A 19,235-nucleotide genomic window follows, 5' to 3' on the forward strand; every position below is an offset into this window, starting at 1 on the left:
GGGATCTGGTTATCAAAGGTACGACAGAAAACAGAATGGAAAAATCAGCATGTGGAACATTCTCCAGAACTCACCCAACATTAAGCCACAAAACAAGCCTCAACTGATTTTTAAAAATCAAAATCATATTTTCTCAGACCACAATAGAACAAAATTAGTAACCAACCAGAGGGACTGTGGAAATTATACAAATTTATGGAAATTAAACTACATGCTCCTGACCAGTCAATGGATCCTTTTAATTCTTATCAATGTACTATTTTGGAGAATGACCCAAAGCAATTAAGCAAGAAAAAGAAATAAGGGCATCTAAGGAGGAAGTTCCCTATTTACAGTTGATATAAACTTACATATAGAAAACTAAAACCTCCACCTAAAAGCAAAAACAAACAAAAAAAGGTTATTACTGACAAATGAAATCAGTAAAAATGTAGGATAAAAGGTCAACTTACAAAAATCATTAGCATTTCAATATACCAGTAACAAATCAAGAGGTAAAGAAATCAAGAAAGCAATCCCACATACAATAACAGTTATAAAAACTGGAAAATACCCTGCAATAAACTGAAACATGGAGGTGAAAGAAATCAAAGAGAACACTAAAAAGTAGAAAGTCATCCCATGGTCATGCATTTGAAGAACTAATATTTTTAAGTGTCCACAGTACTCAAAATAGTCTATAGACTCCATGCAATCCCTGTCACATACCAATGACATTCTTCACAGAAATAGGATGTGAGAGTTAGAGAGTGGACGTCCAGCTTCCCAGTGTGCGAGCTACTAACGAGCGAGTTAAAAATGGGTGATGTTGAGAAAGGCAAGAAGATTTTTGTTCAGAAATGTGCCCAGTGCCACACTGTGGAAAAGGGAGGCAAGCACAAGACTGGACCAAATCTCCATGGTCTGTTCGGGCGGAAGACAGGTCAGGCCGTTGGATTCTCCCACACAGACGCCAACAAGAACAAAGGCATCACCTGGGGAGAGGACACGCTGATGGAGTATTTGGAGAATCCCAAGAAATACATCCCTGGAACCAAAATGATCTTCGCTGGCATTAAGAAGAAGAATGAAAGGGCAGACTTGATAGCTTATCTAAAAAAAGCTATGAATGAGTAATAACTGGCCACTGCCTTATTTATTACAAAACAGCAATGTCCCGTGACTTTTTTTATGTGCACCATAATTCAATTATCATACACCAGAATTCAGATCATGAATGGCAGACAGAATATTTTTGTCCGACAGTCTAATATTGCCTTGTGTGGTTACAAAGGAAATTTTGGTAGTAATTCCAGTTCAGTGAATGCCCTCGCTGTTTTCGCCTTCTAAGGATATGATTGGACTTAACTAAAAACTTGTCAATGCCATCCCAAAACCTGCTGGGAGATTGGATTTAGATTTAAATGCTGAGGAAATTGCCTCACTGCCTCAGAACTGAACAAGATTCACTTGTTCTTTATCTGCCCAAGGCAAGAGCTGAAGACATTTGGAAACGTCTACTTCGTATTTTTGGTCTTAGCTGTGGCAATCTCATTAGAATTTCCTGTATCTAAACTTCTACCTTTTACTTACTGAAAGGCATTTTAGTGTGGTTTATGCATATCAAATAAAGAATATTTAACACTTCTCACATTTTATAGATGATCTGTAAGGTCAGGTGCTTTGAACGTCAGCATGACCAGGTGGAGTAACAAGTTACACTTGCTGTTGAATTCTTTACTACCTTGGACTAAGTTAAAATTCAGGATTGTCTATAAGCAGCCATTTGGAAACACATAACACTGAGGAGCTACTGTATGTTTGTGTTTAGTAATGGTGCTTTTGCCAGCTCAATGGAAGGACTAAGGTAGAGGAGATACCATCAGCACAAAACCTCTAAAATATGTGATCACAAGACTTAAGAGAATTAAAAACAGAATTATAGATCATGAAAAAAAGAAAAGAAATAGGATGTGAGAAAATATTTGCAAGCTATTTAACTGACAAGGATAAATAACTCAACCCAACAGCTCCAAGCCAAAATGCAATTAAAAAATGGACAAATGAGCTGAGTAGACATGTCTCAAACGAAGATAAACAAATGGTCAACAAGTATATGAAACACTGCTCAACTACATGAATCATTAAGGAAAGGAAAACATCAAAACCACAATCAAATATTATCTCACTCCAGGTAGGATGGCTGCTAACAAAAAGACAAAACAACAAATGTGAGGATGCAGAAAAGGGGGAACTCTCATATACTATTGATGGGAATATAAATTTGTGCAGCCCTTTGGAAAACAATATGGAGTTCCCTCATAAAAACTAGAAATACAACTATCATACAATCCAGCAGTCCCATGGGTGTGTATCCAAAAGAAAGGAAACAAGTATGTCAAAGAGATACCTGTATTTCCAGGCTTAATAAAGTACTATTCATGATGGCCAGAGTATGGAATCAACCCATGTGTCCCACTGATAGATGAATGAAGAAAGAGCATGTGGCTATATATGCACAATGGAGGAACAGTCAGACTTAAAAAAAAAAATGCCATCCTGTCATTTGCAGCAACACAGATGAGCTTGGAGGACACTGCGTTAAGTGAAACAAGTCAGGCACAGAAAGAAAATTACTGCACGTTCCCACTTACATGTGAAAGCTTAAAAAGTTGATCTCATAGAAATAGAGTAGAATAGTGGTTACCAGAAGCTGGAAAGAGGAGAAGGCAATGGAGGGAGGATGATTGATGTGTACAATGGTTGGATAGTAACTGTAACTTCTAATATTCTACAGCACAATGGGGTGATGTTCCCAAAACAAATGATAAATGTTTAAGGTGACAGATATGCTAATTAATCTGTTTGTTATATGTTATATTCATGTACTGAAATACAACACTGTACCCCCATAAAAAGGCACAATAATATGCATTGATTATTAATAAACATACACATGTTATTTTAAGCACTACTTTAGCTGCATCTTAAAACAAACAAAAATCAAAATAAATACAAAAGAAATGCATATCAAAACCATGATGAGATATCACCTCACCTGTGTCATAACAGCTATTGTCTAAAAGACAGAAAATAACAAATGCTGGTGAGGATGTGGAGAAGGGAGAACTCTAAACACTGTTTGTGGGAACGTAAATAATATACCCACTGTGGAAAACAGTATTGAGGTATCTTTAAAAACTAGAACTATACTTGCCATATAATCCAGCAATCCCACTACCCACAGATACCTGAAAGACATGAACACATTGTAACAAAGAGATTTCTGCACTAGCATGTTTATAGCAGCACTGGAAACAACCAAGGTGTCCTTAATCGGATGAATGGATAAAAAAATTTTGACACATACACAATGGAATATTATTCAGCTATAAAAAATAACAAAATTCTAAGATTTATATCAAAGTGGTTGCAACTGGGGGCATAAAGTTGGACACAGAAAGATAAATGCTACATGGTCTGCTTTATATGTAGGAGCTAATTTAGAAAAAATCAAAAAACAAAAACAAAATAAAGACAGAAATGCCTGTGTGTATCAGTGTTGCTGCAAATATAGCTTGATCAAACTTTGTTTTATATTATTGCCAAAGAGTTAGGAGTGATATACTACTATATTTTTAATGCTCTGTGATATAATGTTCCTAAGTCTGTATATGTGAAATGCATGAAATTTGCATACATACTTTAAATAAAATGTTTAAAGAATAGTGTATATGAGTGAAATAGACATATTTTCACTTGATTATTGGCCTTTATTATTTAATTGTTGAACTCTTTACTATGTGGAGCATTAATCTTTTGATTACAATGCAAAGAAATGAAAAAAAAAAGGGAAGGAGGATGGAGGGAAGTATTATATTTTTAGAATTTTATCTATGGGCCGGCGCCACGGCTCACTAGGCTAATCCTCTGCCTTGTGGTACCGGCACACCGGGTTCTAGTCCCGGTTGGGGCACCAGATTCTGTCCCGGTTGCCCCTCTTCCATGCCAGCTCTCTGCTGTGGCCAGGGAGTGCAGTGGAGGATGGCCCAAGTGCTTGGGCCCTGCACCCCATGGGAGACCAGAAGCACCTGGCTCCTGCCATCAAATCAGTGCGGTGTGCCGGCCGCTGCGGCAAAGGAAGAAGACCTTTCTCTCTGTCTCTGTCTCTCTCTCACTGTCCACTCTGCCTGTCAAAAAAAAAAAAAATAAAATAAAATAAAATAAAATAAAATAAAATAAAGAATTGTATCTATGAGCTACATTAAATCTGTTCCTTTCACATCAATATTACATTAAAATATTTTTAAAGTCTTACTGGTAAAAACAACTAAGAAATATACAAATAAGGAAATAACAATACCTGATTCTGCAAGCAGATATTTACACAGCAATAAAAATGTTAACATAGCTTACTGATTTTCCATTTAAAAAAGAAGAGAGAGAGAATTTAAAATAAATAAATATTTCCATGAGGCCAGCATTGTGGTACCAAATGTTAAGCTGTCTAGTGCCAGTTTGAGATCTAGCTACTCTGCTTCTAATCCAGCTTTCTGCTAACATACCTGGGAAGGCAGTGGAGGTCACTAACATACTTGGTACCTTGCTACACATGTGGAGACCAGGATGGAATTCTTGATTCCTGGCTTCAGCCTGGCCCAGACCAATCTGTTGAGGTCATTTGGGGAGTAAATCAGCAGATGAAAGATCTCTCTGTCTCTCTTTTTCTCTCTCTCTCTGCCTTTCAAATAAAAAAATGAAGCTTTTAAATATACAGAAAATTCAAAATACAAGAAAACACACTTTGCTACTCCCCAAATTATGCCTTATTTGCTACATATGTTCTATTTTGTAAAGAAATAAAACACTGTGGAAGAAATTGAAATATTCTTTAATTCTTCTGCTCTTCCCAACATCCAGAAATTATCATTATCATAAATCAATGTACATTTGAGGCTTTGCATTTTATACAAATATTTACTGATAGAAATATATGTATATTTTAATAAAACATATACAAAAAGACAAAGACTACAATACAATCTGGTTGTACCCTTAACTCCTTGGCACACTCATTTCATTTCATATTATTTAAAATCTTCTTTTCTAATCTAAATTTGTCCATGTTACTCCTGTTTTTACTCTTACAGTAAATAAATGTTTAAGCTTGAGATTTACTTTATGCATTTAGTTTCCCTCTGCTACTCCATACATTTCACCCACATCTTCAATCATTTCTTCAGTGATGATCTATAGAAGTAATCTATCTTAGTTCTGTGTATCTTTACTACACAATCACTCGCAAATGCTGGTTTAACCGGGAACAGAATTCTAAGTGAAGAGTAAGGTCTCTTTAGCTTTTTGTTTTCTTTTTTTAATTAATTTATTTATTTATTTTAACAGGCAGAGTGGACAGTGAGAGAGAGAGACAGAGAGAAAATCTTCCTTTGCCGTTGGTTTACCCTCCATTGGCCGCTGCGGCCGGCGCGCCGTGCTGATCCGAAGCGAAGAGCAAGGTGCTTCTCCTGGTCTCCCATGGGGTGCAGGTCCCAAGGACCTGGGCCATCCTCCACTGCACTCCCTGGCCACAGCAGAGAGCTGGCCTGGAAGAGGGGCAACCAGGACAGAATCCAGCGTCCCAACCAGGACTAGAACCCGGTGTGCCGGCGCCGCAAGGCAGAGGATTAGCCTAGTGAGCCGCGGTGCCGGCTGCTCTTTGTTTTCATGTACATATATCTGCGGCTATGGCTTTTTTTGTCAATTTAATCTTCCTTCCTTTACAAGTAATCTGAATATACTCTTGTTTCTTTTAATATTTCACATTATCATAAAATATTATGCAATTAATTGGTTTTCCTCTCAGAGTGTATTTTCCTTTTTAAAATGTATATTATTCACTTCTCTGTGTACATTTTCAGTATGAAGATTTTACATCTCTGTGTTTCTAGAAATAATAAACTATTTTCTATCCATTCTAAATATTTTATTTTTCAAATGCTTACAACTTGTATTAGAATTTATCAGTTTATTTTCTAATTAAATTCTATTTCATATTTTGTATTTCTTTGTGTTATTTCAGTGTGGCTTGCTTTCTTTTATTTTTAAGTATATTATTTTTCTCTAAGAATAGTTTATAATTACATCTAATAATATCTCCTTTCCCCATAATCAAACAATGCATATTTTATTTCCAAAACTTATACAATTTGTTCTTTCACATATTGACTTCTCCATCTTTGGCAACTTCCTGTTGTGTTGTAGGCACACATTATCAATTGTTAAGATCAACATACATAATTATTTTGAAACCTCACATAGTTTCACTATTTTTTCAAAATTTAATTATAGTGTTTGGTTTCCTTTTAGACCTCCAAATTACAGCGAGTTTTTTTGTGTGTTTGTACTTTCAATTTTTGACAAAAATCTCAACTTCTTACGGGGTTACCATGCAATATTTTCAGCATTTTCTTCCATCTCTCCAAGTGGAACTGATAATGATGAACTGAGTGATGATCCTGCACAAGCTTTAATCAGGTTCCCAATTCTGAGTGATTCTCTCTTTCTCTCTCTCTCACTGTGAACATTTTTTACATTGTTATTAATATATAGAGAATAATTTCATGAATTTCATAGATATGATTCCAAGAATACAATGATACTTTCTTCCCTCACTCCTTCCCTTCATTCCTTCTTTTTTTTTTCTTTGTAAATGTTGCAATAAAATATTTAAATTTACTTCATATTCACAGGTTCAATGCTCCCCTAAACAAAGAACTCTACAAGTAACAGTTTATAGAACACTGTTACATAGAGGTATAAGCAAGGGTTATAGACAACAATCAAAACCTAAGATGTCCCTTTAGTGCTATATGTATTAGCTACAACAAAACAGAGAAAACATATGATATTGCTCTTTTGGCATCTGGCTTATTTAACTAAGCATAACAGTCTCCAGTTGCACCCATTTTGTTGCTAAAGACAGGATTTCTTTGTTTTATGGCTGAATAGTATTCCATCATGGATATGTACCCACATTTTCTTTATCCAGTCATCAGTTGATGGACATTTAGGTTGACTCCATAGCTTACCTATGGTGAATTTAGCTGCTTTAACCATGGGGGTAAAGATAACTATTTCACATGTTGATTTAATTTATTTTGGGTATATTCCCAGGAGTCAGATGGCTGGATCATATGGTAGATCTATTTTCAAATTTCTGGAGAATTTCCAGATTGTCTTCCTCAATGGTTGTACTAGTTTACACTCCCACCAACAGTGGATTAGGGTACCTTTATCTCCATATCCTTACCAGCGGTTGTTTTTTTGGTTTGTTTGTTTGCTTGATTTTTGGATGATAGTCATTCTAATTGGGCTGAGATGAAACTTCAGTGTGCTTTCTTTTGCATTTCCCTGATGGCTAGTGATCCTGATCATTTTTTAATGTGTCTATAGGCCATTTGTATCTCTTCTTTTAAAAAATTCTTGTTCATATCTTTCATCATTCCCTAACTGGATTGTTTATTTTGTTGTGGAGTTACTTATATATCCTGGATATTAATCCTTTATTAGATGCATAGTTTGAAAATATTTTCTCCCATTCTGTCAGTGCCTCTTCACTTTATTGTTTCCCTTGCTGTACAAAAGCTTCTTAACATGATGTAATCACATTTGCCTAATTTTGCTTTCACTGCCTATTTTTCTAGGGTCTTATCAACTGGAAATTTATTTCCAGCTTTACCTTGGAATGCCAACCCTCTCCCGGTTCTTCTGGTATTTTCCTGTGGTCAAAATCAGCATGTCTTTTCTCTATTCAGCCACCTTGGATCTCTTTCCTCCTTGACTCCTGGAAGGTTATGCAAATCTCCAGTTTTAATCCTGTTTCTCACCAAGATTTGAGGTTATTCCTTTCAATTACTGAATCAAATATTTAATTCCTATTGGCCACATAGCCATTTATTATTTGAGATTATGCATTTTTTCTATTTTTATGTCTCACTGAAATATTTCTCTTATATTTGAGTATATCTGTGCATTTTAAGTGATATGCACTTCTCCTTTGTATAGAGTCAGAACAGAGATAGAAAGGATTAAGTTTGTGTTCACTCTGCTACCTTAAACAAAAATTATGTTTATTAATTTATATCTTTTATATTTAATTATAAACCTCATCCTGCCTCCAGACATGTGCTACCAACCTCATGACTTTTTCATTTGGTTTCCCATAGCACTTACCACCATCTGACACAGTGTACATTAATTGAATTATTTGTTCTTTATGGCTTATCTTCCCCATCTTAAAGAAAAGGATTCTGATATAGGAAAATTTTCGGGGATTCCAAGATGGCAGATCAAGGAACAACTACTGAGTTAGTCTAGGGATAAACAGCAAAAAAAAAAAAAAATAAAATAAAATAAAATAAAAAAATAAAAAATAAAAAAGTGTAGGAAGTGCATTCTCAGGGGAGATTTGGAGAGAAAACCATACTGGAAACCCAACAAAAGGAAGAAAACTCCACAGACCTGTGTCAAGGGTGCGAACACGCAGCACAAACACGAACAGAACACACAACTGCTTGGAGACGGGGTGAGACCAGACTGTAGCAAACTGTGGTGATTTAGCAGAAGGGAGAGAATGGTGTGAGTCTGGACTGGAGCCCTGGGGGGTAGACATTTCTAGCTGTTGCCCACAGCCCCACTGGAAGTAGAGGTGGCATGCTTATCTCGCTCCAACTTCCCCACAATGGTGCCCGCTGCCTGGCTGAAAAAGAATGGGTGCCATTTTGGGTTCGGGCAGCAGCTGTGGAAGCCCTTATGTATGCACACAATGAGTGGAAGAGAAGGACACCTTCTCGGCAGTACTGATGGCAGTGGCAGGGAGAGAGTAAGATTCGGCCAGCAGCTCTTGTATATGTGTGGGATCAAGAGATTCTAATGGAGGGAAACATCCGCAGTCCCCACTGACTTTGAGCCTGCATGGGAGGTGCTGGGCACCCATATAGGACTATAAGGCACTGCCAGCCTCCCAGGATCAAGAGGATGGTTTTGGGAATGTCTGCCTCTCTGCTGACTGGACAGACTAGCAGGGCAGAGAGAAACCTCTGCACTCAAGACTGTGAGAGCACATGGGGACCCAGTGGTTACATAAGGAACTGCAGGGTGTAGCTGGGTCTCTGGGAAATCATGCTCAGAGCTCCATTTAGCCTGGGCGGGTCATTGCAGTGGGGACTACGATTACAAAGGAATGAGATTCACTGTAAAGACTGCACAGATCATTTGTGCAGTTTATACGGTAGCATGGATGAGTCTTAAACACACTGGGGGTGAACACCTGGGCAATGCTCACCTTGGAGGAGAGGAGGTGAGGGGGTGTACGCGTCAACAGAAGTGACCATTCATCCCCTTCTGTAAACAAGAGATCTACCATGCTAGACTGGGGTATTACCCAGGATATGCACCCCACTCTGAAGCACTGAACAGAGTTTCTGGGCCACATCCACTACACACCTCTTGGTAATCACTGAAAGTGCAGACATTCTACTAAGCCATACAGGCATAGCTAAAAGACAAAAGCCATCAGAAGAAAAATAAACAATTAACTCTATAATGCCTAAAAATAAATACAAAAATCCAAGAAACAAGAATAAGGAAGACAACATGACCCCCTTAAAAGGAACACAACAATATTTCAACGTTAGAATGTGAAGATGAAGAAAATGCTGGGAATGGAATTTAAAAATCAATCAGAGGATTACTCATAGGCGATCAGAAGCAAATCCATGAACTAAAGACTATACATCACATGAATGAAGAATTTTCCCATGAAATTGAAATTATAAAGACAAATAAAAATGAAATATTAGAAATGAAGAATTCAATAGATCAAATTAAAAAAAATGTGGTGGAAAGCCATAAAAGCAGACTTGTTTGAAAGAAGAGCATCTAAACGAGAAGACAAATCTGGACATCTTTGAGTCAGGCAAAAAAAAAAAAAAAAAGATGAAGTTTAAAAACTTAGAAACACTGTTGGACTGTGGCAAAAAAAAAAAAAAAATCTACATGAAGGAGGCTGGGTATGGGGGAAAGAACTGCTATATCCCTAAAGCTATACCTATGAAATTTGTATTCATTTAATAAAAGCTTTTTAAAAAAGTTCAAAAAAATTTTTGGAATATATGGGAAACTATCAAATGGCTCAACATATGAGTCTTGGGATTTTCTGAAACTGTAGAAAGGGAAAATGAACTAGAAGGCCTATTTTGTGAAATAATTACAGAAAACCTCCCCAGTTTAGAGAAAGAAAGGGAAGTTCAAGTAGAGGAAGCACAATGAACTCCTAACAGACATGACCAGCAAAGATCTTCACCGTGACACAATGTAATCAAACTCACCTAAGTAAATATAAAGAAAAGACTCTAAAATGTACATGAAATGTCAGATTACTTTCAGAGGATCTCCAATTAGAGTCACAGGTGACTGCTCCTTAGAAAGCCTACAGGCTAGAAGGGAATGCCAAGATACAGTTGAAGTCTTAAAAGAAAAAAACTCAACCCAGAATACTGTACCCTGCAAAGCTCTAATTTATGAATGAAGGTAAAATAAAGACATTCCATAACAAACAGCAATTGAAAGAATTTGTCAATGCTCATCTAGCCTTACAAAAGATGCCTAAGGATATGCTGCACACAGAAACAAAGAAATATAGCCATCATTACAAAAAAAAAATGAAGGCAGAAAATCTCAAGTAGAAATACAAAGGATATACAAAGTAAACAATAGGAATATTTGTAGAAAAATGGCAAGGCCAAGTTGTTACTTATCAATAGTCACCTTGAATATAAATGGCCTCAATGCTCCTGTTAAAAGATACAGATTGGCAAAATGCATTAAAAAACAAGACCTATCTATTTGCTGCCTACAAGAAACACTTCTCACCAACAAAGATACACGCAGACAGAAAATGAAAGGATGGAAAAAAACATTCCATGATAATCAAAAGCAAAAAAGGGTAGGTGTTGCCACATTAATATCAGACAAAATGAACTTTAACACAAAAACTGTTAAAAGAGATGAAGAAGGGCACTATGTAATGACTGAGGGATCAATTCAACAAGAAGAAATAACTATAATAAATGTATACATAACCAATTACAAGGTGCCTATTTAAAAGAAGTGTTAATGGATCTAAAGACAGATATGGACTCTAATACAATAGTAATGAGGGACATCAACACCACACTTTCATGAATGGATAGATCAACTAGACAGAAAATCAACAACAACAACAAAAACATAGCTAATTGACACGATTGACCAAATGGATCTAACTACATCTGATATCTACAGAACTTGTAACCCCATAGTTGTAGAATACACATTCTTCTCATCAGTCCATGGAACTTTCTCTAGACTATATGCTAGGCCATAAAGCAAGTCTCACCAAATTCAAAAAAATCAAAATCATACCATGCATCTTCTCTGACCACAATGAAATGAGGCTGGAAATCAACAACTCAAGAATCTTCAGGTCATATACAAACACATGGTTACTGAACAACATATTCCTGAAAGAACAGTGGGTCACAGAAGAAATCAAAAAACCTCTGGAAATGAATGAAATCAATATATCACATCACAATTTATGGAATACAGCATCCTAAACAGGCCAATAATTAAGATGGAAATTGAGTAAGTAATAAAGACACTCCCAACAAAGAAATTTCAAGAATCCAATGATTTAACTGCTGAATTTTACCAGACATTAAAAGAACTACTTCAAATTCTTCTCAAGTTATTCAAAATGATTGAAAGGGAGGGAATTCTCCCAAACTCATTTTATGAAGCCTGCTTCACTTTAATTCCTAAACCATAAAAAGATATAACAGAGAAAGAGAATTATAGATTGATATCCCTGATGAACACAGATGTAAAAATCTTCAAAAAGTATTAACTAATCGAATCCAATCACACATCACAAAGATCATTCACCTGGACCACGTGAGATTTATCCCTGTTATGCAGGGATGGTTCAGCATTCACAAATCAATCAATATAATACATCACATTAACAAACTGAAGAACAAAAATTATATGATTATCTCAATAGATGCAGATAAATCATTTAATAAAATACAACACCCTTTCATGATAAAACCTTAAGCAAATTAGGCCTAGGATAAACATTCCTCTACACAATCAAGGCAATATATGACAAACCCACAGCCAAGATTCTACTGAATGGGTAAAGCTGGAAGCATTCCCCTTAAGATCCAGAATCAGGCAAGGATGCCAAGCCCTTGTATACACAGATAATGCCATGGCTGAGAAAGAACTTTTTAATATCAGTCATACAACAGCTCCAAAAAGAATTAAATAGCTTGGGATAAATTTGACCAAGGATGTCAAAACCTCTGTGAAGATTACAAAACATTAAAAAAAAAAAAATAGAAGACGACGTTAAAAAATAGAAAAATCTTCCATGTTCATTATTGGAAGAATCAACATCATCAAAATGTCTATACTACTAAAAGCAATTTACAGATTCAATGTGATCCCAATCAAAACACCAATGACAGTCTTCACAGATCCTGAAAAAATGATAAATGTATATCAAAACACAAGAGACTCTGGATAGCTAAAGCAATTTATATAACAAAAATAAATCTGGAGGCATCATAATACCGGATTTAAAGACATACTACAGGGAAGTTATAATCAAAACAGCCTGGTACTAGAACAAAAACAGACTTGTAGACCAATGGAACAGAATAGAAACTCCAGAAATCAATTCATATATCTGCAACCAAGTTATCATTGACAAAGGGACTAAAATCAATCCCTGGAACAAGGAGAGTCTGTATTTCAGGCATGGAAAACCAAGACACTCTGGGGGGGGGGGGGACCTAAATGAAAGATCTCTGCGAGTGAGATCCCAGTGGAAAGAACGGGTCATCAAAGAAGGAGGTACCTTTCTCTGAAGGGAGGAGAGTACTTCCACTTTGACCATGGCCTTGTCTAAATATGATCAGAGTCGGTGAACTCAGGGGGCTTCCATAGCCTTGGAAGCTCATGACAAGAGCCTTGGGTGATTACTGATGCTATAAACAAGAGTGTCAATTTGTTAATTCAATAACAGGAGTCACTGTGCACTTACTCCTCATGTAGGATCTTTGGCCTTAGTGTGCTGTACATTGAGATTTAATGCTATAACTAGTACTCAAACAGTATTTTTCACTTTATGTTTCTGTGTGGGAGCAAACTGTTGATATCTTTACCTAATGTATGCTAAACTGATCTTCTGTATATAAAGAGAATTGAAAATGAATCTTGATGTGAATGGAAGGGGAGAGGGAGTGGGAAAGGGGAGGGTTGCGGGTGGGAGGGACGTTATGGGGGGAAGCCATTGTAATCTATAAGCTGTACTTTGGAAATTTATATTCATTAAATAAAAGTTAAAAAAAAATTGTGCTGGGAAAACTGGATCTCCAAGCGCAGAAGTATAAAATTAGACTGCAATCTTACATCTTATATAAAAAAACCACTTGAAATGGTTTACAGACCAAAGTTTATGACCGAATACCATCACATTACTAGGGAACATTGAGAAAACTTTACAAGACATTGGCATAGGCAAAGACGTTCTGGAAAAGACCCCAAAAGTATAGGCAATCAAAGCCAAAACTGACAATTGGGATTAACATCAAGCTAAGATGTGTGTGCACTGCAAAAGAAACACTTAGAAAAGTGAACAGACAACCCACAGAAAGGGAGGAAATATTTGCAACTATGCAACTGATAAAGGGTTAACACCCAGAATCTATAAAGAGCTCAAGAAATTCAACAATAACAAAACAAACAATAAAAATAAAAACGGGCAAAGGACTTGAGTAGACATTTTTCAAGAGAGGAAATTCAAATGGCCAACAGACAAGAAAAAATGCTCAGGATCACTAGCCATCAGAGAAATGCAAATCAAAATCACAATTTGGTTTAGCCTCACCCCAGATATAATGGCTTTCATACAGAAATCAACAAACAACAAATGCTGATGGAGGATGTAGAGAAAAAGATACCCTCATCCATTGCTGGTGGGAATACAAACTGGTAAAGCCACTGCAGAAGACAGTATGGAGATACCTAAGAAATCTGAATATAGACCTACCATATGATCCTTCCACCCCACTACTGGGAATTTACACAAACCCAAATAAATCAGCATATGAAAGAGTTATCAGTTCCCCCATGCTCACTGATACACAATTAACAATAGCTAAGATATGGAATCATCCCAGATATCCATCACCTGTTGACTGGGTAAAGAAATTATGATATATGTACATTACGGAGTACTACTCAGCTGAAAAAAAAAATGGAATCTAGTGTTTTGCAACAAGTTGGATACAACTGGAAACCATTATACTTAGTGAAATCAGTCCCAAAGAGATATATATCATATGTTTTACCTGATCTGAAGTAACTAATAGAGTACCTAAAACTTAATGTTTAGGACACTTTGAGATTTGATGATTGTTTACTGCACTTGTCTCTTCTATAAGGAACAGTTATTCTTTTTTCTTCATACTATTTGTTGACCTCTTTTACTTAGTGTAGAGTTAACTACATGATCATTAAGTAAACTGAAAATAGATCTTGTGGATCTTGGCGAACTATAAAGGCTTCCATAGCCTTGGCAACCCATAACAAGAGCCTAGGGTGATTACTGATGCCATAAACAAGAGTGTCAATTGTTAAGTCAAGAACAGGAGTAAATGTGCACTTTCTCCTCATGTAGGATCTTGTCCTTAATATGTTGTACTATGTGAATCAATGGTATAACTAGTAATCAAACAGTACTTTACACTTTGTGTTTCTGTGTGAGTGCAAACTGTTGAAATCTTTACTTAATATATACTAAATTGATCTTCTGTATATAAAGATAATTGAAAATGAATCTTGATGTGAATGTAAAGGGAGAGGGGGAGGGAGATGGGAGGGTTGCGGGTGGGAGGGAAGTTATGGGGGGGAAAATCCACTGTAATTCAAAAGCTGCACTTTGGAAATTCATATTTATTAATAAAAGTTAAAAAAAATTTAAAAAAAGAAAATAGATCTTTGAAAAAATTAAGTTTGGGAATGTGAAAGGGAGAAGGAAATAGTGTTGGAGTGTGGAGAGAGGGGGTAAGTATCATTATGTCCCTAAACCTGTATATTTGAAATATAGGAACTTTGTACAACTTTTAAAAAAAAGCATTTCCTTAGTTAACAACTGTGTTTATGTATGTATCTCTACATTATAAAGCAGTACCTGAATTAAAAGGCATTCAAGGCCAGCGCCGTGGCTCACTAGGCTAATCCTCCGCCTTGCGGCGCCGGCACACCGGGTTCTAGTCCCGGTCGGGGCACCGGATTCTGTCCCAGTTGCCCCTCTTCCAGGCCAGCTCTCTGCTGTGGCCAGGGAGTGCAGTGGAGGATGGCCCAAGTGCTTGGGCCCTGCACCCCATGGGAGACCAGGATAAGTACCTGGCTCCTGCCATCAGATCAGCACGGTGCTCCGGCCGCAGCGCGCTGGCCGCTGCGGCCATTGGAGGGTGAACCAACAGCAAAAGGAAGACCTTTCTCTCTGTCTCTGTCTCTCTCTCACTGTCCGCTCTGCCTGTCAAAAAATAAAAATTAAAAAAAAAAAACTAATTAAAAAAAAAGGCATTCAAAACTATTATTTCAGAAACTGGCATTGTAGCCTAGTGGGTAAAGCCACCCCTCATGACACAGCATCTTACATGGGCACTGATTTGTGTCCCAGCTGATCCATGTCTGATTCAGCTTCCTGCTAAAGGCCTGGGAAAACAGGAGAATATGGCCAAAGTAACTGGGCCCTTGCAACCTATATAGGAGACCCAGATAAAGCTCCTGACTCCAGCCTATAGCCTGGTCCAATGATGGCAATTGCAGCCTCTGGTAAGTGAATCAGTGTGTAGAAGATTCTCTCTCTCTCTCTCTCTCTCTCTCTCTCTCTCACACACACACACACACACATACATTCTCTGTAACTCTGATTTTCAAATGCATAAATCTTAAAAGGCGAATACTGCTCTCTCCAGATCTCTTTCTTCTTCATCCTCTCTCTGTTGATCTCTCTCTCAGTTCCCCCCACCCCCTTTCTTCTTTGCCCCTTCCCTCTGATCTGCTGGATTTCCCCTGTCAATAAACCCTTTCTCTTACTCAGTGTTTGGTGTGTTTTGTGGTGGCCCTTACATTGGTGCTGCTACTCAGATCCAGGCTCCCCAGCAACTTTGCTCTCCCTTCAGGGATCTGAGCTGCTTTGGGGTCCTGGATTTCTGTCAGCCACAAAATGCACCCCAGACCTCCCTTCACTCCACTGAATGCTCCGTGATCTCTATCCACACTCCAGCCTTTCAAATTCCTGAGGTAAGATGGGGCGGGCAGAGGATCCTCTCAGTATGACTTTCTAAGGGTTGTGGTTCTACTCAACTTCACCCCAAAGTCCCAGTACTAGGCACCACAACACCTACAGCCTCATGCCTCTACAGACTCTGTGTCTGGGCAACAGTGGCTTGTCACTCCCCCTCTTCGCAGAGGAACGACACAGGACCCTGCGCTGTTCTTTCATCTGCTCGGCCCTTCCCGGGTTTGCTGCTGGTTCTTCCCGGGTTGGCTACCGTCCCTTCCACCTCCGTGGAAGGGCGGTTCCCCCTAGCCACTTTCCCCACTTCCGCGGGGGAGCAGCACACCACCAGCCGGCTCTCTCGGGGGCTGCACAGGTGTTCCTTCAGATAGATGTTCCTCTTAGATGTTCCTGGTGCATGTTGTCTCTCTCCTCCTTTATAGTCCTCTTCCACCAATCCCAACTCTGCTACCCACACGCCGAGTACGCTGCTCTCCTCCAATCAGGAGCAGCTCCTGCAGCTTGTCAAGTTGGTGAGAGGCAGCTGGGTAGAAGCTGTTTCCTCCTCTCCCAGCGCCATATTGTGGGAGAGCAGATGCATAGAATAAGTCTTAATTCCAGTAACTTAGTCTAGTCCGAGTTGCTCCCAGTTGCTCCCCACAGTGGCTGTGGGTGACAACTCAACCCTATTATCCTTCTATGGGCTAAGCCCTGGGCTCCAGGGGATGTGTGGGTGACTACCTTCACCCTCAGTTCCCATATCCTCTTGTTGGATGGCCGTGATCTCAGACACCCATTATCCACCAATTTGAGTCACCGTGAGAGCTTCTTTCTCCCGTGTTCCATCTGATCCTTCTCTTGGTGGTCTCCTACCTTGAAAACCAGTTCAAGATCTCTATCTGTGAGCATTCAGAAAAGCAGATTTCCTGTGTCTAAGCTTTCTCCTATCTCAGCTCTAAACTTTCTCCAGCTCAAGTTCTCTTAATTTCCAAAGCTCTCACTAAAAAGCCAAAACCCCTTTCTTCCAAGTTTGATGCTCCAATTCTCACAGTCTCTCTTGCTGTACCTCCCCCTCCTGCTCAGGAATTCCAACCTTATTTCAGAACTAGCTCTTGTCCACAGTCTACTACTCATGCCTTATCTGTGATCCTTTCTAACACCCTCTTCCCAGAGAAGCAAAGGAGAGTTTGGGAATGGGCCCTGTCTCCATGCCTTTCCATCCTCTGGCCCTTGTTCTCCAACTGGTCTTTGCCCCTCCCAATCCTGTTTCAATTTTACCATAAGAATAGCAAGGGATCGGCAATTCCATCCTTCTGAGCTCTCAAGTCACCTATCCCACCCTTCTGATGGCTCTTTTGTTTTATCATGAGCAAGCCAGATAGGATAATCAGGTCTTTTGATGAGTTTTGTCCCTGCCTTGTAACCAAATATCAAGCTGACCTCACCAGGACTCCGTAGTTCCTACAAACTCAATTTCCTAGTCCCATTAGTGAGTATTTCCTAGATATCTCTCTCCCAACCTTTGTGAAATAATGATCAAGACTACCGGCCCTTCAAACTAGGAGGCTCACCAGGTTAATTACTACTTCCACATATCTTCTCCCTAATTGCCCCTTACTCTTTCACCAATCAGATTATCCTGAAAAATCTCTCTCCAACCAGAGGGGTGTCTATCTACTCTGACAGATGTTCTTCCCCACTTAGGCTGAACAAAATGGCGAACAATCTCCAGTGGATTTCTTGTCCTTGGCACATTGGCCCCTAGCCCACAGTCACCTTTAGGACCTGTCTGGCAGCTGCCTGAACTGTCATTTCAGAGGCAGTCCCAAGTGGATGACTGTTGACTAGGGCATCATTGGCCCAATATGTTCTTTGGGTAAAAAAAAAAGTAATAAAATTCAATTAAAATCTAAAAAGGTGTCTGGAAAATAACAACTTAATGCATGAAAATTTGGTTCAACTGTAAGTGGACACTGGACCTTCTGGTAAATGTTTTTTTTTTTTTTTTAAGATTTTTATTTAATTATTTGACAGGTAGTTACAGACAGTGAGAGAGAGACAGAGAGAAAGGTCTTCCTTCCGTTGGTTCACTCCCCCAAATGGCCACCATGGCCAGAGCTATACCGATCCAAAGCCAGGAGCCAGGTGCTTCCTCCTGGTCTCCCATGCGGGTGCAGGAGCCCAAGCACTTGGGCCATCCTCCACTGCCTTCCAGGGCCACAGCAGAGAGATGGATTGGAAGAGGAGCAACCAGGACTAGAATCCAGTGCCCACATGGGATGCCAGTACTGCAGGCGGAGGATTAACCTAGTGTGCCACCATGCCAGCCCCCAAGGTAAATGTTTTCATAAGTTATTATTTAACAGTTGAAATTGTTTGCTATGTTTTCATAGCCTGACTTGTTCTCTCATTTCTCTATTCTCTTCAAGATGGGAAACTGACTCTATACTGAAGGACTCTCCAGGATGTACAATTTGATCTTTAGGCTTTATAAAAGGGATGGTCAACAGTTACCTGTAGTAATAGTATATAGTCAAGATGAGAACTTAAATTGTGATTTCATGGCTAGATTTACTTCTCCATGGGCACAATAAACAGGAAAAACCTCCCCATCAGACCAAAAAGGGGAGAGAAAATTTTAAAGTGAGGACAGAGCTTTCCTCATGGGCATTGTCTACCTCACAGAAAAACAACTATCAGAACATGCCTGTGACTACAGACTTCTAATTTAGGCCACCAAAGATCAGAGATGAGACTTGAACACTTCCTTGACTTGCATCCTCTTAAAGGTTTCCTCTGGACTGCTTTAACAAAAACTAGGAGAAAAAGACAGCTGGGCAGCAGAAGCAATGTAAAG

General features: G+C 38.6%; 1 protein-coding gene and 1 long non-coding RNA gene across 2 annotated transcripts in view; one reads left to right on the top strand and one right to left on the bottom strand.

The window, feature by feature from the left end:
• Window positions 1–19,235, bottom strand: part of LOC103348339 (uncharacterized) — a 173,586-nt gene that overhangs the window by 14,246 nt on the left and 140,105 nt on the right. The window lies entirely within an intron of this gene.
• On the top strand, window positions 751–1,131 carry LOC100341515 (cytochrome c-like). The gene has a single exon (XM_008256867.4). It carries the CDS (start codon window positions 799–801, stop codon window positions 1,114–1,116), a length of 318 nt encoding a protein of 105 aa, XP_008255089.1. The 5' UTR covers window positions 751–798; the 3' UTR covers window positions 1,117–1,131.

This window comes from Oryctolagus cuniculus, chromosome 11 (assembly GCF_964237555.1).
Source record: "Oryctolagus cuniculus chromosome 11, mOryCun1.1, whole genome shotgun sequence".
Lineage (NCBI taxonomy): Eukaryota > Metazoa > Chordata > Mammalia > Lagomorpha > Leporidae > Oryctolagus > Oryctolagus cuniculus.